The sequence below is a fragment of the Leucopleurus acutus genome, assembly GCF_964270905.1.
Source record: "Leucopleurus acutus genome assembly, chromosome: 13".
Lineage (NCBI taxonomy): Eukaryota > Metazoa > Chordata > Mammalia > Artiodactyla > Delphinidae > Leucopleurus > Leucopleurus acutus.
The window spans coordinates 9,279,018-9,298,355 of record NC_139155.1 but is presented as its reverse complement, the minus strand read 5'-3'; the positions used below and the strand labels follow the sequence as shown (position 1 = coordinate 9,298,355).

The following is a 19,338-nucleotide window of genomic DNA, read 5'->3' as shown; positions in this document are numbered from 1 at the left end:
AAAACAGAAATTTAAAAATTGATAGAGTCGGGACTTCCCTGGAGGTCCAGTGGTTAGGACTCCGTGCTTCCACTGCAGTGGGCACAGGTTCAATCCCTTGTCAGGGAACTAAAATCCCACAAGCCACACAGTGTGGCCAAAAAAAAAAAAAAAAAAAAAAAAATTGATAGAGTTGATAGCAAAATCATTTCGTCATTTAGCATTTTACTTACTCCATCAGCAAGGTATTTATATAGTCATTTCCATCCATATGGCCAAACTGAAAATCCCTAATCAACAACAACCAAAAAGAACAGAGAAAGAGAGGACAATATTAAATACAAAAAAAAGATAAATACAAAGCACTGAATTTAGGGTTTGGTAAGCATGCAAACACTGTAAACATTTAACATATCAATCACATACAATAAATATAAAAAAGTATGAATCCTACTGGCTTTTGAGATACAAACACGTAACAAATTAAGCAAATTTTAAGACATTTCTATTTTGTTTCATACTATGTAACACAAGAAATACAAATATCATTGATATATTTGATTAGAAGACTTAGAATAAAAAGGGCATAATAATTAAGTAATGCAACAAATTTATATTGACTGTCTTTTATAACAGTAACAAACTGATTTAGCATACAGGAAAAAATATCACCTATTTTTTACGTTCCTATTAAAATAGGAACATTTTGAGTTCCTATTAAAATCGTCATCTGTATCTGACCTGTGATTGCTCATTTAATTTTATGTCAAATGTATGAGTATACAGGCAACCTCCTTTTATTGGGCTTTGCTTTACTGCAGTTCCCAGATACTATGTTTTTTACAATCTGAAGGTTTCTGGCAACCCTGCTTTGAGTGAGTCTATCTGTGCTATTTTTCCAACAGCATTTGCTCACTTCATGTCTCTGTGTCACATTTTTGGTAATTCTCACAATATTTCGAACTTTTTTCATTATTATTATATCTGCTCTGGCGATCTGTGAGCAGTGATTTTTGATGTTACCATTGTGATGTTTGGGGTGCCACGAACTGTGCCCATACAAGACTTCGAATTTAAGCAATAAATGTTTTGTGTGTTCTGACTGCTCCAGCAACCAGCCGTTCCCCCATCTCTCTCCCTCCCCCTCTCCCTGGGCCTCCCTATTCCTTAAGACCCAAAAATATTGAAATTAGACCAGTTAATAACACTACAATGGCCTCTAAATGTTCAAGTGTAAGAGTCCCCACGTCTTTCACTGTAAATCAAAAGCTATAAAAGATCAAGCTTAGTAAGGAAGGGAAGTTGGAAGCTCAGATAGGCTGAAAGCTAGGCCTCTTCCAGCAAACAATTAGCCAAGTTGTGAATGCAAAGGAAAACTTCTTGAAGGAAATTAAAAGTGCTACTCCAGCGAATACACGAATGGTAAGAAAGTAAAACAACCTTATTACTGATATGCAGAAAAGTTTTTGTGGTCTGGGTAGATCATCAAACCAGCCACAATATTTCCTTAAGGCGAAGCCTAATCCAAAGCAAGGCCCAAACTCTCTTCAATTCTATGAAGGCTAAGAGAGGAGAAGAAGCTGTAGAAGAAAAATCTGAAGCTAGCAGAGGTGGGTTCATGAGGTTTAGGCAAAGAAGCCATCTTCGTAACATGAAGTGCAAGGTGAATCAGCAAGTGCTGATGTAGAAGCTGCAGCAAGGTATCCAAAAGGTCTAGCTAAGATAAGTCATGAAGGTGGCTACACTAAACAACAGATTTTCAGTGTAGATGAAACAGCCTTATACTGGAAGAAGCCACCATCTAGGATTTCTAGCTAGAGAGAAGTCAACAATGCCTGGCTTCAAAACTTCAAAGGACAGGCTGACTATCTTGTTAGGGGCAAACATAGTTGGTGACTTTAAGTTGAAGCCAATGCTCATTTACCATTCTGAAAATACTAGGGTCCTTAAGATTTATGCTAAATCTATCCTGCCTTTTGCCCTACAAATGAACAACAAAGCCTGGATGCAGCACATCTATATACAACATGGTTTACTGAATATTTTAAGCCTCACTGTTGAGACCTACTGCTCAGAAAAAAAGAGATTCTTTTCAAAATATTACTACTCATTGACAATGCACTTGGGTCACCCAAGAGCTCTAATGGAGATGCACAATAAGATTAATGTTGTCTTCACTCCTGCTAACACAACACCCATTCTGCAGCTCATGGATCAAGGAGTCATTTTGACTTTCAAGTCTTCTTATTGAAGAAACGCGTATCCTAAGGCCACAGCTGCCATAGATAGTGATTCCTCTGATGAATCTGGGCAAAGTAAACTGAAAACCTCTGGCAAGGATTCACCATTCTAGATGCCATTAAGAACATTCATGATTCACAGGAAGAGGTCAAATATCACCATTAACAGGAGTTTGGAAGAAGCTGATTCCAACCCTCATGGATGATTTTGAGGGGTTCAAGATTTCAGGAGAGGAAGTAATTGCAGATGTGGTGAATACAGTAAGAAAACTAGACTTAGAAGAGGAGCCTGAAGATGTGAATGAACTGGTATAATTTTGTGATAAAACCTGAATGGATGAGGAGCTGCTTCCTCCGGATGAGCAAACGAAGAGGTTCCTTAAAAGTGGTTCCAGGAATCTACTCCTGGTGAGGGGGCTGTGAGGACTGTTGAAATGACAACATTTAGAGGATTCAGAATATTACATAAACTGAGTTGACAAAGGAGCAAGGTTTGAGAGGACTGCTTCAAATTTTGAAAGATGTTCGACTATGGGTAAAATGCTACCAACGCTACGGAGAAATCGTTCATGAAAGGAAGAGTCAATGGATGAGGCAAACTTCACCGCTGTCCCATTTTAAGAAAAAGCCACAGCCACCCTGACCTGTGGTGACCACCACCCTGGCCAGTCAGCAGCCATCAACATTGGGGCAAGACCCTCCACCAGCCAAAAGATTACAACTCACTGAAGCCTCAGATGATGGTCAGCATTTTTAAAGTGCGTACAGTTTTTAGACACAATGCTACCGCACACTTAATATACAAAAACGTAACTTTTATATGTTAAATAAAACCAAAAATTTCATGCGACTTGCTGTACTGCGCTGGGCTGGAGCCAAGCCCACCATACCTCTGAGGTATATGCCTGTATGTGCATATTTTCTTACCACCAACTTATCCCCAATCCTATCAAGACTCAGGTATGATACAAATTACAAGTTTTTTTTTAAACCTGTAAGACATATCAATAAACTTCAAACAATTCATACTGAAATGCTACATGCTGTAATTCACTTCAGCTCCTTGATTCATCTTTGAAAGTATGAAATACTCCTGTGTTTGCTTTACTGTATTACAAAACCTAATTAGACAAAGATAATGGAGCCTTCCAGAATGCAAACACCTACCTGTGGAACTGGTCTCTATAATCTCTAGCAACTTCCTGAATAATTGACTTTAATCTGTGAGAAAACAAAAAATACATGAATATTGCATTTCATCAACTTGAAAAATATAATTACTCAATTATCATATATGCTGCCTTATCTAATATCTAACACTGCAGGAAAAGTAAAGATACTATGTCAAGTTTATCTGAAGCCATGTAAAGTCTGAATTGGATGATATTTGAAGCTTAAAACTATTTCAAGGCACCATACCTGGTATGTTCAACTGATGTATTTTTCTCATCAATTACTGCGATAGCCACAAGCTTTCCTGAAATTAAGAATGACATATCTAAATTCAATAATCCTCATTAAACTTTTCAATTATTACTGTAGCAATGAATAGGAAAATAGTATATAGTTTCCAGAATTCAATTCCAATTATCTTAAACATGTTATGCTTAGCAGAGTGAAACAGTGAACTGTTGACTCCAAGTGATAAACTCCCATCTACCTCCCATCCCTGAAATGTAAATATCAATAACAGTAAATATTTAACAATTCATATACTCACATTGTTATTTTTTTCACACAACCCACACACTAAAGTAAGTATTTTGTTGAAAACTAAAACTATAAGGAACCAGTTGATAAAAGAAATATACTAAGAATGACTACAGCTCTGAAAAAATGGTATAGAACAAGAAAATGATTTTTACAATGTTATTCCCTTTGGTACCACGGGCCACTGTTTGCTAGTAATTAATGCACAAAATACAACTGACTCAAATTTATTTAACCCTCAATAGAACATAAATCATATTCATCTCTGACATCCTCCAGGACGGCAGCGTGACGTAACAACCAGAGCACTGGTACGGAAGTCAGAAGACCAGACCCTGCAATCCAGCATGGTCTATCATGTTCCAGGCCTGGGAGGACAACAGTGAAGCACAGCATCCATTAGCCACGTGCCTTAACCTCAGAGGACGCCAACTTATTTTAGAAACTATTATCTACTTCAAAGTCATCTGGAGAGTTGAATGAGATTACATGTACAAAAATGCTGGGATAGTTTCCGGCTCAGAGTAGGTACATAAACGTAGGATTAAATCGACAATCTTTCAATCTCATCCCCATATCTTCTCTAATTTCATACTTAAATTCTATACAAACTTTAAATTCTAACAATCTTGACGCTTCTTTTAACCTTCAGCTAAAATCATTAGTTCATAATGTTTATTTCCCCTCTTGAAATATTACTGCATTTACTGTTCAGTGTTTGGTTTTTACTGTTATGCCTTTAATTTAAAGTGCTTCATGAGTGTTTTCAAAATGCCTACAACATGTCCAGCATCTTCCCACAGGCCGACACAGGGGGGGGTTTCTCGTGTATTAAGTTCACAGTCACTGGGCGCCGAGCAGTGGACCCGGCACAGGGCTAGTTCCCGAGGCCACAGTGAGGAGCACACCGACACAGCTCTGCACTTGGGGAAGACAATCACACACACACAGACGTGTGGTTAACAATCAGAAGACTTGGGGAGGACAGGGACATGGGGTTTATAAAAGAACATTTTATAAGAGTAAACTAATGTAGTTCCAGGGGGTTAGTGAAAGACTTTACTAAGAAAGCAGTATTTGGTCTGAGTTTGACAGATGAATATAAATTCACTACACTTTTCCAGGCAAAGAAAACAGAATGTTTAAAGGTGCTCTGGTGCAAGGTACACAGCCTTTTCAGGAAACTGAACAGTCAGCGTGGCCGGGGACGGGAGAGAGTGAGACAAAACGGGAAAGTAAGCAGGAGTCAGAAGATGCAGGGACCTGCAGTCAGAAGTCCTGAAAATACACTAGGTGTCTGAAGCCACCGAGGGCCAGGAGTCTGTTGCGGGGCTTATATGACAAGTGTCCAAGGAGGACCACAAGCGGGGCACAGCCGAAGCTGACACCCAACCAGGGCAATTACACTGGGAACACAAAGAAACACTGCCATAGCCAACTTCTTTCCAAATCAATCTGGGAGAAGACACTGAAGAGCTTTGGCAAAGCTGCCTATTTTAATTGCCGCCTCCTTCGATGCTGTACTGAGAGCAGAACTACCGTATTCCTACATTCTCCCCCTTTTCCCTTCACGCGGGCCTGCATGAATCAGCAGGTAAACCCACAGTCTCTGACAGTATCCGCGTCAACTTCCAACACTGAGCTAACACACACCTCCCTCTGCAAGGAAAGCAAAGACAGAAGCATCACCAGACACAACATTAAAAGAAGGCTCAGGAACCAGAACAAATACCATCCTGTGAAAGTTACAAGTAACAGAAAAATGTGTTGGAGCGCTTCTAATTTGTATTCTTAACCAGATCCAAGAGCAGGAAATCATGAAGAAGAAACTCGATACCTATTATTTCTCAGATTAAAAAGTTAAGCCTTGAGTAACATTTTCCCATTCTTTTAATCTAAAACTATACGTTCATCCAACTATCATAAAGTTGTGAATGGAAACAAATGTGGCAACAATAACCATGACTTATTTCTTATTTGTAATTCATTATAAATTTACAAAACACTTCCTCCTAAAATTTACATGGTTAGCTTCTTACAATTTTTGTAGTTCACATCTATTTTAGACCAGTCCTTACAGCTGTAGTTCCTTACAGCTTTCTTTTTTGCATCTATATTTATATTTGCTTTGCTTATCACTTTCAATTACATAAATTCGAGAAACCATGCCAATCTGATGCCCATATTTTCTTCACAGGTAAAAGCAGGCTTTCAAAGGTTGTGCTAATTTGTATTCCAACTCCTATTACAAAATCAGCGTCCTGTGGACAGCTTTCTGGTTGGTTATTTTTTCTCATTTCCTTTTTCTCCAGGCTCTGTTTTCCCTGTCACTATCACTTCTATTAGTAAACCCTTTCTAGCTAATCTTTATTCCACATGCAAAGGTATGTTCTTTGGTTAATATTAATCTGTAGTCTCATAAAGTTGAAGTGGCATTCAGGTCTGAAAGAAGGAATGATATTATGAAATAGAACTTAAAAAATTCATTTTCTACAGATTGAAGTAATCAGTTAAGGAAAAGTTTTGTAGTGTGATGGAGAGTTGTATATATGCTTGTTACCGGTATCTCCAAGTTCATACAAGAGGAAGCCATCCATTGTAAGATAATTTTGAAACCTCTCCCTGTTGATCCAAGATGATAGATCACCATCTTCGTACTCTTAAAAAAACAAAACAAAGTTGATAAATTATAGTGTAAATATGATGTTAAAATGTTTATAATGTTTAATCTAGCAGCATGTATAAAATGCCTGACATAGGATCATAATCTTAAATTCATAAATTTCATTTTTAGAAAGCTATTTGAAGCAATCAAATGTAAAAAAAGGATTAATGCACAAAACAATTCATCATTATAACACCACTGAAAATAACAAAGATAGATAAAAATAAAGGAAATACTGAAACATCCTAAACAGGAAATAATTTAAAACATTATGGTACATGTTGAGAGAGACCATTTATAGATTTTAAAAAATTATAGTAATTAAGTGGTAAAGCAGGTAACAAAACAATATTACAACATGACTGTAACTCTGTAAAAAATAAAGTATGAAAAAAACTGATAGAGTGATAAAATGAAGGCATATATATACTCCTATAAATAGTTTTCCTGAGTTGATGGTTAGTCTTGGATGATAGCATTATGGGCAATTTTTATTATAATTTCTTTGTTCTTCTCTATTTTATGACATTTTGACCTCAGTTTACAACCCTCCTTCATATGTAAAACAAACTCACATATAAAGTCACACATACTATTTCAGCCCTTTTCAACGTCAAATACTTCCTCTGATGAGCAGACAGGAAACATTTACAATATCCAAGAGAATTATATCCTGATTAGAAATATAATTCTGAAGTAATTCTGAAAAATTATTACAACTGCATGAAAAAGAAGTTGATGTAAAAGCCTACCAATATGGATGAAGACTGGATTTTACTGATTTCTTGAAAGATGTGCTTTTTCTGTCACTTGCATTGCTAAACAAAACATTTTCAAGTTATCAAACCTATAAAATAAGTAATATAATGCAAATCTGAAAGCATTTATGGATTTGGATATATGAATTAGGAAAACAAACATAAAACTAGAAGTTGATTATTGGGCCATAATCTCCACTCCAGGTCAAAAGCAAATTTTCTAAAGATTATTCACAAAAGTGATAAATCTAAAACTCATTAGGAAATAAACTATCCTCCTAAGCCCCATCCCACTGTTCCTGAAATTATTAACAGTGTAATAGTAGGATAAGCATTCAAAGTAACCTTTTATCTGAAGACTTCTAAGTACTGACTACTGAGTTAGAAAATGTTGGCCTTCAAAACATCTGTAGATACTGAACACATTACCCCTCTCTTTCTTATGCATTGGAGGCCACATCTGAAACATGGATTGGGAAGGGCACTTCTTAGCCATTATTTAGACTTAAATGTATTCTTTAATAAAGAAAATCAGGGCTTTTTCCAAAAAAAGTGAAGTGGCTCTCTGAGTTAAGAAACTCATAATGCAACTAGAACAAGAGATTTGAAGGCTGAATCTTGATTATACCATGTACTATTTTAACTTGGAAAAAACAAAAACAATCTCTTTAATCCTGTTTGTTTATAAAACAGTAAGACTGCTGATCTCAAAAGACTGTTGTAATGATCAAATAAGACAATATATTAAATATACTAAGTGCTTATCATACAAGGAGTGTAGATAAAGAATAAGTGGATGGAATATGAATTTTCCTTAACACATTTTCACATATGCAAGTTCCTCTTAATTTCCTTTTTAAGCCCCATGTCTCATGCAGCCATTCAACAAATATCCGATGAATGAGCAAAGGAATGAACCTGTAATTTAACTACATATCTCTCTCCTTTATCTAACATTCTTAGTTACCCTCTCTGTAATCTCAGGATATTTATCTATCTGCCTTACTACCAGATTAAGGTGAGAATAAAATGAAAATATCGAGTTAAGCAAATAGATAGTACCTGCTGTACAAAACATAACAGGTAAATGGTGGTTATTAAACTACATTAAGAAATAAAACACAGTCCTCACATTTATCTAAAGATAGTGAAGATATAAGATTTCAGAACTGCTTTGTCTTCATGTTACTGTCAAAACAATTAAAATGCTCCTTTGACTAAAACAGGACAATCAAAATATTCCTTTTATTAGATATTCTTCTATTCATCTGAGTCATTTAAGCAACTCAAAGCTTACAGCTCTCAAACACTTCTGGTTTCTTCTCCATCATAAGATAATGTGACTGAGCAGAACCCCTAAGGGGCAGTCCTGGGCAACCCTTCCCCCATACTCTCTGCTTATGTAACTGTATCTGATGCACTTTCCTGAGTTGTTTTGATGACCAGGAGCACTTATCCCCCAGGCCTACTGCAGCCTAAGGATTGATGATGTTAACTGACATGGCCCTTGCTGTTACCTCACCATCAACCAATCAGAGGACCGTGCACCAGCTGATCACACACCCTGTGACTCCCCTCCCTCACCTGGCCTTTGAGCACTAGCTGCCCTGGACTCCCTGCCTGGCGCCCTGCACTGAAGCTGCCCTTTCCTTCACTACAACCCGGCGTCAGCAGATTGGCTTTACTGCCCACAGGAGAGTGGACCCAAGTTTGGTTCAGTAAAAATAACTCTCTAGAATGTTTCTGATATGAATAAAATGGTCCCTATCTGCTCTCCAACAAAAGCCACACAAGGCCACTGAGTATATGAAAAGTAGCTAGCAAGAATGAGAAACTGGATTTTTTATTTCATTAACTGTATGTAGTTTACAATGTTACTAACATTGCTAGTAGGTGAGATTTTGCATCTGCTTTTGCTTTTCAGTGGCTGTGTACTGTCCAACAGATGTCGAGTTTCAATGCTTCCTGAAATCCGAACTATCTCCGCATGCCCCTGTGAGTCTGCTGCACTGCCCTAAGCTACCTCAAAGCCCAGTTTGCAAACTCTGGTAGTAAGTATTTGATAATACCAAGGAATTACTGTTAATTTTGTTAAGTGTTACAATAGCATGTGGTTATCTTAAAAAAAGAAACTCCCAAAAGCCCACATTTTTAAAGAAATGCATAATAAACGTGTAGTCAGGGACGCATAATGAAGCACATAGCGATGAAATGCCACTGGGATTTGCTACAATGCTTCAACAAAGAAAAAACATTGTTGAAGCAAACGTGGTAAGATCTTAGTAACTGTCTCACCTGGGTGACAGGTATGTATGTAGAGTCTTACTATTTTAGCATTCTCTTTACTATAATGTGTGTTTGATATAATAAAAATATTTAAAAAATAGACCAAGTATTTGCTTCAACAGAGAAATGCTGAATAGCAGGTGGGTGGTTACTTCTGTCAGGGTGGGAGAGAAAAGGCTACAGAAGAATACCCCAGGGCTTCACCACTATTGAAGATGGTTTATTTCTTTCACATCTTTGTGTGTCTCAAATATTAGACCTTTTTAAAATTAACTTTGAATATTTTAAAGTAATGTACAGAAATTGCCTAGGGCTCATTTCTAAAAAAGGCAAATGATCTGACAAAAAGAGAAATTTACTGTAGCCAAACTCAGGATGAAAGAACACTGAGTGGAAAAACTAAAGTTGAAGGGTAAGAAAAACCTAACAGTCATTCAACTAACGGGGAATGTAAGCAGTAGCTGCATTTACTAAATCTTTCATCAACACCTAAGCCCTATAATAGATACAACATTGTAATTATAAAGTGTTTACATGAGTTAAAACTTTGGAACTTACCATCATAAACAAAGTAAGTTTCATCTTTGAAAACAAGCACAGCGGGCATCTCTTTCAGGGTCACATACTGCGAAAATCAGAAAAAAAATTTCAGTTGGTAGCCATGAGTTCAAAAGCATTGAAAGTTACCGGGGTGGGGTGGGAACCACAATGATGACAACCACAAAAAAGTTACCAACAGTTAAAAAGAACACAGTCAATCCCTAGCTCATCCAAGGACTGGGCTTGATACCTCTTTATACACCCCCTGGCACGGTGCCCTGTTTGCCCTGGTGAAACCACGAAATATTCTTAGAGTTATTAACAGACTCAAAGATATCACAGGAAGTGAAGGCCTGGAGGCACTCTGAAACGGCGGAAGAGCAGGGGCTAAGGTAGCAATCAGCACAGGTAAGTTCTCCCCAGCACTCCCAGGCTGTGAAACGAGTCCATCACTTCACCTGGGGAGTCGGCTTCCCGTGAATCCAGGTTTCAGAGCACCCACCTCACTGGGGAGTTAGGAGAGTGAGATCTGCTAACACACGTTGAGAGGTGAGAGCAGGCTTAAACAATAAACTGCTTTATGAATGGGAACTTACAATGGCCATTAATAATAAGTAATCCATTCAGTGGGTACCTGCTTCTTATACCTGTGTTGTACTTATTTCAAAATAAAAAATTACAGTAGAGAAATCAGTATCAGAGCAGAAAAGATATAATTTAGGTAAGCCACACAGAATTACTACATGAGTGTGGTAATACTGAGCATAACAACAAATAAATCAGTAGATAACTAATAAAGTAAAAGTAATAATAAAATTAAAATAAGGACAGCTATCCTGGAAAGGTTAAAAAGGGAGGAAGGTATGTCACAGGTGATCTAGAATGATCTGGTTACATCACAGCACCATGAAAATAACTATTGTAAGGGCAGTGGTAAAGCTCTCAGGTGAGGCTCTACCATCCAGCATGCCTCTATTCACCCATGGTTGGCAACTCATCCACACAGGTACCCTGGGATATTTCACAGCATTCAGCATCTCTCCCTTTCAAGGGTATCCCTTAGTGAGCCAGTCTCTGATATCACACCAGTGAGTCACTTGTCCCCAATACTCCTCTGAAACTGTTTCTCTTAAAACCACCAACAACCTCTATGGGGACAAACACCACAGTTCTTTCCTCTCCTCACCTTGGTTGCTTCACAGCATCTTGCACAATTGGCCACTCCTTTCTTAAACACTTTTTATCTTGGCTTCCCATTCACCTTGTTTTCCTACTTTACTGGCAATCTCTTCTCATTGTCCTTTGCTGTTAGGACCTGGACCCTCTTATCTTCCCCCAGATTTGCATCCCATGTCTAAGAAGTTTATTTCATTTATGCAGCCGTGACTTATCTCCAAACCCTTATCTGATGCTTGTACTTGGATGCCTAATTCGTCAACTTAAAGTAAAATAAACCTTCAAAACACCATCTCTCCTCCCATACTCCAACTTGTTCCTTCCCCAATATTCCCCAGCTCATAAATACCACCACCATCTAACCAGTTGTTCAGGCCAAAAACCTAAGAGTCATCCTTGATGCACCTCTTTTCCTCTAGAACAAGCTCAAAAAATTCTATCTCCAAATACAATTCTTTCACTTCTTCCTAATTCTCTTAATAACTTTCAAGCCTAAATCCTAGATTACTTCAAGAGTTCAACTGAGCTTCCTGATCTAGTCTCATCCTGATCCAATTGTGTCTGCACTTAGCACAGAGTAATGTCCTTAAAATGAACTTGAGACCAAATCCTCACATGCGTGGCCCTGACCTAGAAGGCCTCCACTGGCCTCTGCCTACCTCCCATCTCCTTTCTCACTGCAGTTCAGCCACACTGGCTATGGCTCTGTTACTCCACTATGCCAGGCAGGTTCTCATCTTGGCCATCTGTAATGTCTGTTCCTTGTTTCTGGTTTACTATGGCCACAGATCAGTGCGTGGCTCCTTCACATCCCATAAGTCCCAGTTCAGATGTATTTTCTCCTCAGACAGACATTTCTTGATCAATCAAACAAGAGTAGCCATCCCACCTCTAAATGTCCTTACTATCACACTGCTTCTTTATTATTTTTTAGAGCAGTTATGATATCCTGTTTATAGCTTTGTTTACCGAGGACCACTATCTCAGTCTGAGGACCCAAGGGAAGGCTCTTATCTACAATACTAAAACTCAGTCCACTTCCCCCACCCATGAGAACGTAAACTCCATCCTATCAGGGTCCTGATGATTTTGCTTGCCATCAATAATCCAGGACTTAAAACTGTGCATGGCACACAATTAAAGGACAACAAACAGTTGTTTAATATATATAGTAATTAATATACTACTTAAAATCCAACTTTAAATATTACCTCAGGGACAACTTCTTCTGAGGCAGAAAAAAAGTATGTATATACAATTAATTCTGAAGCAGCATCGATGTATTTCTCCTGTGAAGATACAAACAGAAAAAAGGTGACTTTTAAATATTAATCAAGATCAAAATTCATTCCTCATTAAACATTCAGAGCAAGTAGTATCACTGCTAAGTAGTATCATCACAATTAGCTACCTTAAGTCTTTTCATGTGAAAAGATTAAATATAAGGAAATGAAATAAACTGTTTCTAAGGCAAAAGACCATTGTAACTAAGTGCTTTTATATGCCTTCAAATACAGTTCATTAAATATAACAAGCTCAATTCATATTTATTAATTTAATTTGATGATGATTATAGGAAGAGATGTGTGTGTCTGACATGCAAACACAAACATACATACATACAATAATCTTAAGACAATGAGCTTTTGCTTTTAAGAGGTTTACACTCAAACTGCATGTCGCAGTTTCAAAGACTCAAAATGCTAAAAAGCAATACAAAATCTAAATAACCAGGTCAACAGAAGAAATATACTAACACAGGCAACACCCACCCACTTTTTACTCAATTGTTTCATGAAGGCAAATACTATAGAGGGTATATGACGAAGGGGTTTTATTATAAAAATACTTAGATTCAACTAAAGTATTTCTAATAAGAGTGAAATAAGTCCTGAGTTTTTGGTGAAGCCCTCGTTATACAGAAAATTAAATTACAATATATCTGTGCTTGTGGATTAAAGAAAAAAATCATTTGATACCTTCAGAGGTGACTCTCCACCTATATAAACAAAAAATACACGATGCCTCTTCTGCACATGTTCAAACATTTGCTGACTTGGAAGTGGCCGAATTAGAGCCCTGTTTGAAAATAAAACAAAACAAAAAAACTTGCACTTGAACTAAGGGTAGTACATAATTTACTCCTATTTATATGTCATCCTATCTAAAGTTACAAAGCTTTAATATTGTACGAATTGCATTTTAAGTATATCACTCAATCTACATAAATCTAATAAACTATGGCCCATGACCACTATTATACCCATATCATAAAAATACAGTACCTACAATTTAATCTACCAGTTTAAAAAATAAGCTTTAAATACATCCCTTTAGAGAGTATCATCTTAACCAATGTTTTGATAGGCAAAGATGGAACTATAATCCATTTAGAATCCTCAGCTAAAAACAAAACAATCCACATGAGAATTATTTTTTTTCTCCCTTTCGAAAGATCATTCACACAAACACACTGTGAAATACTATTCCAGGAGTTTATAATATTATGTTTAGAATACTTATGTCTTACTCTGACCATTTAAATGCTAGTTTCAAAACACACTATAAAGGTTAAAATCTAAAATGTTTCCTAAGTATGTTATTCTTCTCAGGAAAAATACAATGGAAAATGGTAGTCATAATAGCATATAAGAATCTCAGGAAGAGAAAACAAAACTACAAAAAGTTTTATTATACAGTCATTTTCAAAGCCAAATAGGCTGAGAAATGAATTATACCAAAGATTATTATAAAACATATCACTTATGAAATACTATTAAAAGCTAAGAGGCAGTCTTTTTTTAGTGTGATCTATATTATTAGATTTTTACTCCATCACATTTGCAAAACAGAACAAAATGTATTCTGCAAAGGCAAACATTTTCGAAACACACAATTCTTTAAATGCATTGCATCACTATATTCCAGCCTCTATTTTAATACTTTAGTAATTAACTAGTAAGTGATGCAACTCCAGAACTGACTCTTGAAATTCCCTTTGCAGTAGAGTCACTCCCAGTTACATCAGAAGGCCATCTTAAGCTTAAACTAAAACTCATTAAAAATTGCCAAAACATAAAGACTAATTTAAACTATAGGGGAATAAAATAGTCCTACAGGCGACCCCCTCATGTAATATGAAGTTATCTCAAAATTCATTTACTCACAAATAAAGAAAATGAAATATGCAATCAACGAGAAAATACAGTGAAAATTATACTTCACTAAAGCTTTGCAAACTTTAATATATAAAGACCATTCCTAATTCTGTGCATTTTCTCAAATAATTTAAGCTAGATAGTATCATGCCACCCAACAAATCCATTCCAATATGTTAATTTATCTTAAAATTATTTAAAGCTATCAATATAATATATCCTGTCAAACTCATAAGCAACCATACTTTCAAAGTCAAAGTAGCTTAACCTATTTTGATAAAAGTCCTCTTCCAGAAGTTACACATAATCACATTAAATAATTATATGTACCAACTTTCTTTATACACCAGCAAGATGTAGAGTAAAAAAAAAAAAAACACCACATTCAAACCAAAAGGAAACACAGAAGAATTTCTGATTCCTTAGCAGTAAAACTTCAGAGATCTGTAACTCAAAAAGATCTCTGGGTACTAATTATATTACCTTCTAAGCGAAATGTGCAATAATACCTCACAGTTGGCATAAAGCAGCATGTGAAAGATGAGGGAAAGTATTTTAGCTGCATCTAAAAAGCATTTTCTGGTATTAAAGGCTAGGGATTAAAGCCCAAGTTTATTTAGAATGTAATGCTGTGGGGTTTCTCTTAAAACTGAAATTCGATAACAAGAAAAATAAATGAATGTAAACCAGGCAGTACAAAGGCAAAATTATAATTAAAAAATTAAGATTCACAAAGTTGTTAGAAGTAATCAAGTTTTGAAAATGTATTAAAAATCCATTGGGGAAAATATTCTTCTATACACAAAGTGAATTTAAATGTGAGGCTAACAAGTACATAACATCATGGACCCTTTTATTCCTCTCGAGGAGCTCTTTGCATATGCTACGCAACCCTAGCTTTCCTTTATAAATAAACAGACAAATTTTATTTAGGCTAAACACCTAAAAATATGTATGTTCACTATGGTCTACTCAAATACATTTAACTTGCAAATACTAATATTATATAGTAAAGGCCCTTCATAATATGAACTTACCCAGACACTCTGTGAGCAAACTCAATTATATCATCTTTAGTTCGTGGTCCTCTGTAATTATACGCCAGGTCCCCTTTTAATCTTAAAAAAAGAAAATAGGGTAAAAGTTTAGATTATTTCAACTGTTTTCACATTTAATGATAATCACTCTCTATTGTAACACAAATTACAGCATATAAAATAGTAAATGCAGTGGTGTTTTAGAAGTAGCATAATCATGTAAAAAACAGCCAATAACTGGCTTCAGGGAACCAACAACCAAAATGCAAAGAAAAAGGCTGTATTTTATTAAAATTACATGAAAATATTTTACTCTGTATTTGATAACTGCCTTGTGTCTATGCCTTCTGTTAAATGAAAAATATATACATTCACAGTCAAGAACTCATCAAAGCTTAATTCTCACTATCTTCTCTATTAAAAAGTATGTGAAAGGACAGGGAATTAAAAGTATTTTGGTAAAGGTAAAACCCATTTTAAGCAATACAACATCAGAGTAACATGACAGATGCTCCAAGATTAAAGAGTAAAACAATGCATAAAAATACCTCTTCTAGAAAATTAGATAATTTTCCAAAAGCCTGCCAATGAATTGTGTCCAACTAACTGAAATTTAAAAAAAAAAAAATTGTGGAAGCACAGTAGAACATCTATAATTAAACAGAAAGGATAGAAAAGATAATTTACTGAACACAAGGAAGTCAAAGAGGCTTACAAACTTTTTTTTTTTAAAGGTTCTGCCCTGGAAGTATTCTGTATGTGTGCGTGTGTTTTTTTTATTTTATTTTATATTATTTATTTTTTTGGCCATGCCGTGTGGCCTGTGGGATCTTAGTTCCCTGACCAGGGACTGAACCTGTGCCCTCAGCAGTGAAAGCAAAGAGTCCCAACCACTGGACTGCCAGGGAATTCCCTTAGCAAACATTTTTAAACAGTGGGGGAAGAAAGGGAGGCCAACACAAAATCCAAGAAATAAAAAAATTAAAATTAGTCAAATTTTAAAATCTGAGATTTTAAAATACTAAAATAACTTACTTTAAAATAAAAATAAGTTTCAAAATAATTCCTCAACTCTCCACATTATTGAAATAAGGATGAGATCAGGATTAAACTCATGAGAAAATTCAATAACATTATGATTATACAACACAAGTCCTTTAGAATTATCACAATATTTCTTCTACCATATATGCTCTGTCTTAGACGTGATCAACATCTACAGATGAGAATTAACATCCATCAATTTGATTCTCTTTTCTTTCATCTCTAATGAAATAAGTCTATTTCAATCATAGAAAAGTAAAATTTGTTAGGAGACAGGATTCACAAGTTAAACAGAATATACCCTTGAGCTCCTCAGGGGTAGAGCTTTCCTAATTTACAACTGTATACCTTGTCCTGCTCAGCACCTGTCACAGTAAACTCAAAACACATTTGGTGAATTAGCCATAAACCACACATTAACTTAAGTGCAAAGAAAAGCACGGATGAAGTCCCTCTCCCTGGATCACACACTGCACCTAGAAAGAACTGCGGAACCCAAATCTTCAGTCCTCCAAGGAAGCTACTAGAAATTAATGTAATAAAATGTAAGTAGAGTGAACTAATAAAAATACACATATAAACATACAACACTCAACTTACAGCTTAATTGTTGGATAACCTCGAACTCCAAACTCTGAAGCAATGCCTTGACAAGAAAAAGAATAAATAATTCTAAATTTTTTTTAAATGAGAAACTAGGTAATAAATGAGCCTTTTACTTAAAAAAATATATATTTATACAAACCCATATAGATATGCTGTTTTCAATTCTTATAAAAGAATATAAACACATACAAAAAAGAAAAAACATGACATTCTCATACAAAATAATTACTTAATAATCCAACTTATGACCTGCACAAAAATACTATAACAAAGAAAAATGCCAAAAGAGTAAATTTTTATCTCTAAAGTATTTACTTTAAAAGATATTCTTGTTTTTAAAAAATAATATATATACACACACACACATATATAAATAAAGTCTCACTCCTCATTTGAGTTCATTTCCAGGACAAATATTTCTTCAAAAAAGGCCCATCTCTTCCTTTAGTGTTTTCTGAGTCTTAAAAGAAATGCTTTGTATTTTAATGTTAAAAACATAAATCATAGTTGCAAAACTAATTTAATATATGATCTAAAAGCAATTTTATCTACTTGTTTTAAAAGTTTCTGCTTCTGTAATAACCTAGAGTAATTCCAGTTATTTCAAAGATTATTCTGAAATCGCATGTTAATTAAAATGAGACACACACTACAGTGGAATCTTTTTGAGGGAAAGGAGAATAGTAATGAAAACAAGCAAACAACAGAGAATTTGGACTTTAGGAAGTATAATAATCAATATGGGAAATTAATACTATACTACTTTACAGATTCAAGGCAATTAGGACAGGAAAGAAGAAATAAAATATTGTTAGTAGACAAAATACAATATACTTATACTAGTATATGCAAAGTATACTGTATTTACTCACATGATCTCTCCTTTTATTTCCAGAATATATTCTTATGATAGCTGAAACTACCTCTATAATGTGAGTTCTGATTTACTCATCACTTTAGTAATCATTAATTTTGGTTTCTCATCACTCCCCATCAATACACAAGAATAAAGACAAAGTGAATTAGTGGCAAATAATATCGAAAATCTCTCCTCCTTCCCTTGTCAACTCTAGAGCTTCTCCCTTAAATGCATGGAGAGAGGTGACCAAAAGGTTTCAGACAGTGATCAACAATGGTTTTTATTAGAGGCAACACAAACAACAGAGGTAACAAAAACAGGAACTTGGTGTATATATATATATATATATATATATGAAGATACAGGTTCTGCCTCTGAATAGTCATGTGAACTTAGACCAATTACATAATTTATTTGTGCCTATCTCTAATTTAGGACTTACTCTGTCAAGTATATATATATACACACACATATACACACACACACACACATACATACATACACACACACATATTTTATTGAAGTATAGTTGATTTACAATATTATATTAGTTTCAGGTATACAGCATAGTGACAATATTTTTATAGATTATACTTCATCTACAGTTATTATAGCTGTATTTCCCTGTGCTGTACAATATATCCTTGGTGCTTATTTATTTTATATATACTAGTTGGTAGCTCTTAATCCCACATTCTTATCTTGCCCCTCCTTGCTTCCCTCTCCCTACAGGTATCCACTAGTTTGTTTTCTATTATCTGTGAGTCCGTTTCAGTACTGTTATACACATTCGTTTTATTTTTCAGATTCCACAAATAAGTGATAACATAAAGTATTTATCTTTCTCCGTCTGACTTATTTCACTAAGCATACTTTTTAGGTCCATCCACATCGTTACAGATGTCAGAGTTTCATTCTTTTTATGGCTGAGTAATATTCCATTGTATATATATACCACATATTCTTAAGCCAATCGTCTGTTGGCCCTTGGGTTGTTTCCATGTCTTGGGTATTATAAATAGTGCTCCTGTGAACACTGGAGTGCATGTATTTTTTCAAATTAGAGTTTTCATTTTTTCCAGATATATACCCAGGAGTGGGATTGCTGGATCATATGGTAGCTCTACTTTTAGTTTTTTAAGGAACCTCCATATTGTTTTCCGTAGTGGCTGCATCAATTTAATTCCCACCAACTGTATACAACTGTTTTCTCCACATCCTCGCCAACATTTGTTATTTGTAGACTTTTTGATGATGGCCATTCTGAGAAGTAAGAGGTG

At 35.4% G+C, this 19,338-nt stretch overlaps 1 protein-coding gene across 2 annotated transcripts in view; it reads right to left on the bottom strand.

Moving 5' to 3' along the window:
- Nucleotides 1–19,338, bottom strand: part of TMX3 (thioredoxin related transmembrane protein 3) — a 44,300-nt gene that overhangs the window by 10,158 nt on the left and 14,804 nt on the right. The window contains exons 5-13 of one of the 2 annotated variants that reach the window (XM_082853579.1): nucleotides 17,194–17,239; nucleotides 15,550–15,630; nucleotides 13,334–13,433; nucleotides 12,566–12,643; nucleotides 10,197–10,263; nucleotides 6,490–6,588; nucleotides 3,639–3,696; nucleotides 3,387–3,440; nucleotides 213–269 (exon numbers count right to left, since the gene is read on the bottom strand). In XM_082853579.1, the coding sequence (XP_082709705.1) occupies nucleotides 213–269; nucleotides 3,387–3,440; nucleotides 3,639–3,696; nucleotides 6,490–6,588; nucleotides 10,197–10,263; nucleotides 12,566–12,643; nucleotides 13,334–13,433; nucleotides 15,550–15,630; nucleotides 17,194–17,239 (640 nt within the window). The remainder of the gene's footprint in view (nucleotides 1–212; nucleotides 270–3,386; nucleotides 3,441–3,638; nucleotides 3,697–6,489; nucleotides 6,589–10,196; nucleotides 10,264–12,565; nucleotides 12,644–13,333; nucleotides 13,434–15,549; nucleotides 15,631–17,193; nucleotides 17,240–19,338) is intronic. The other variant, XM_082853580.1, reaches the window with a different exon arrangement.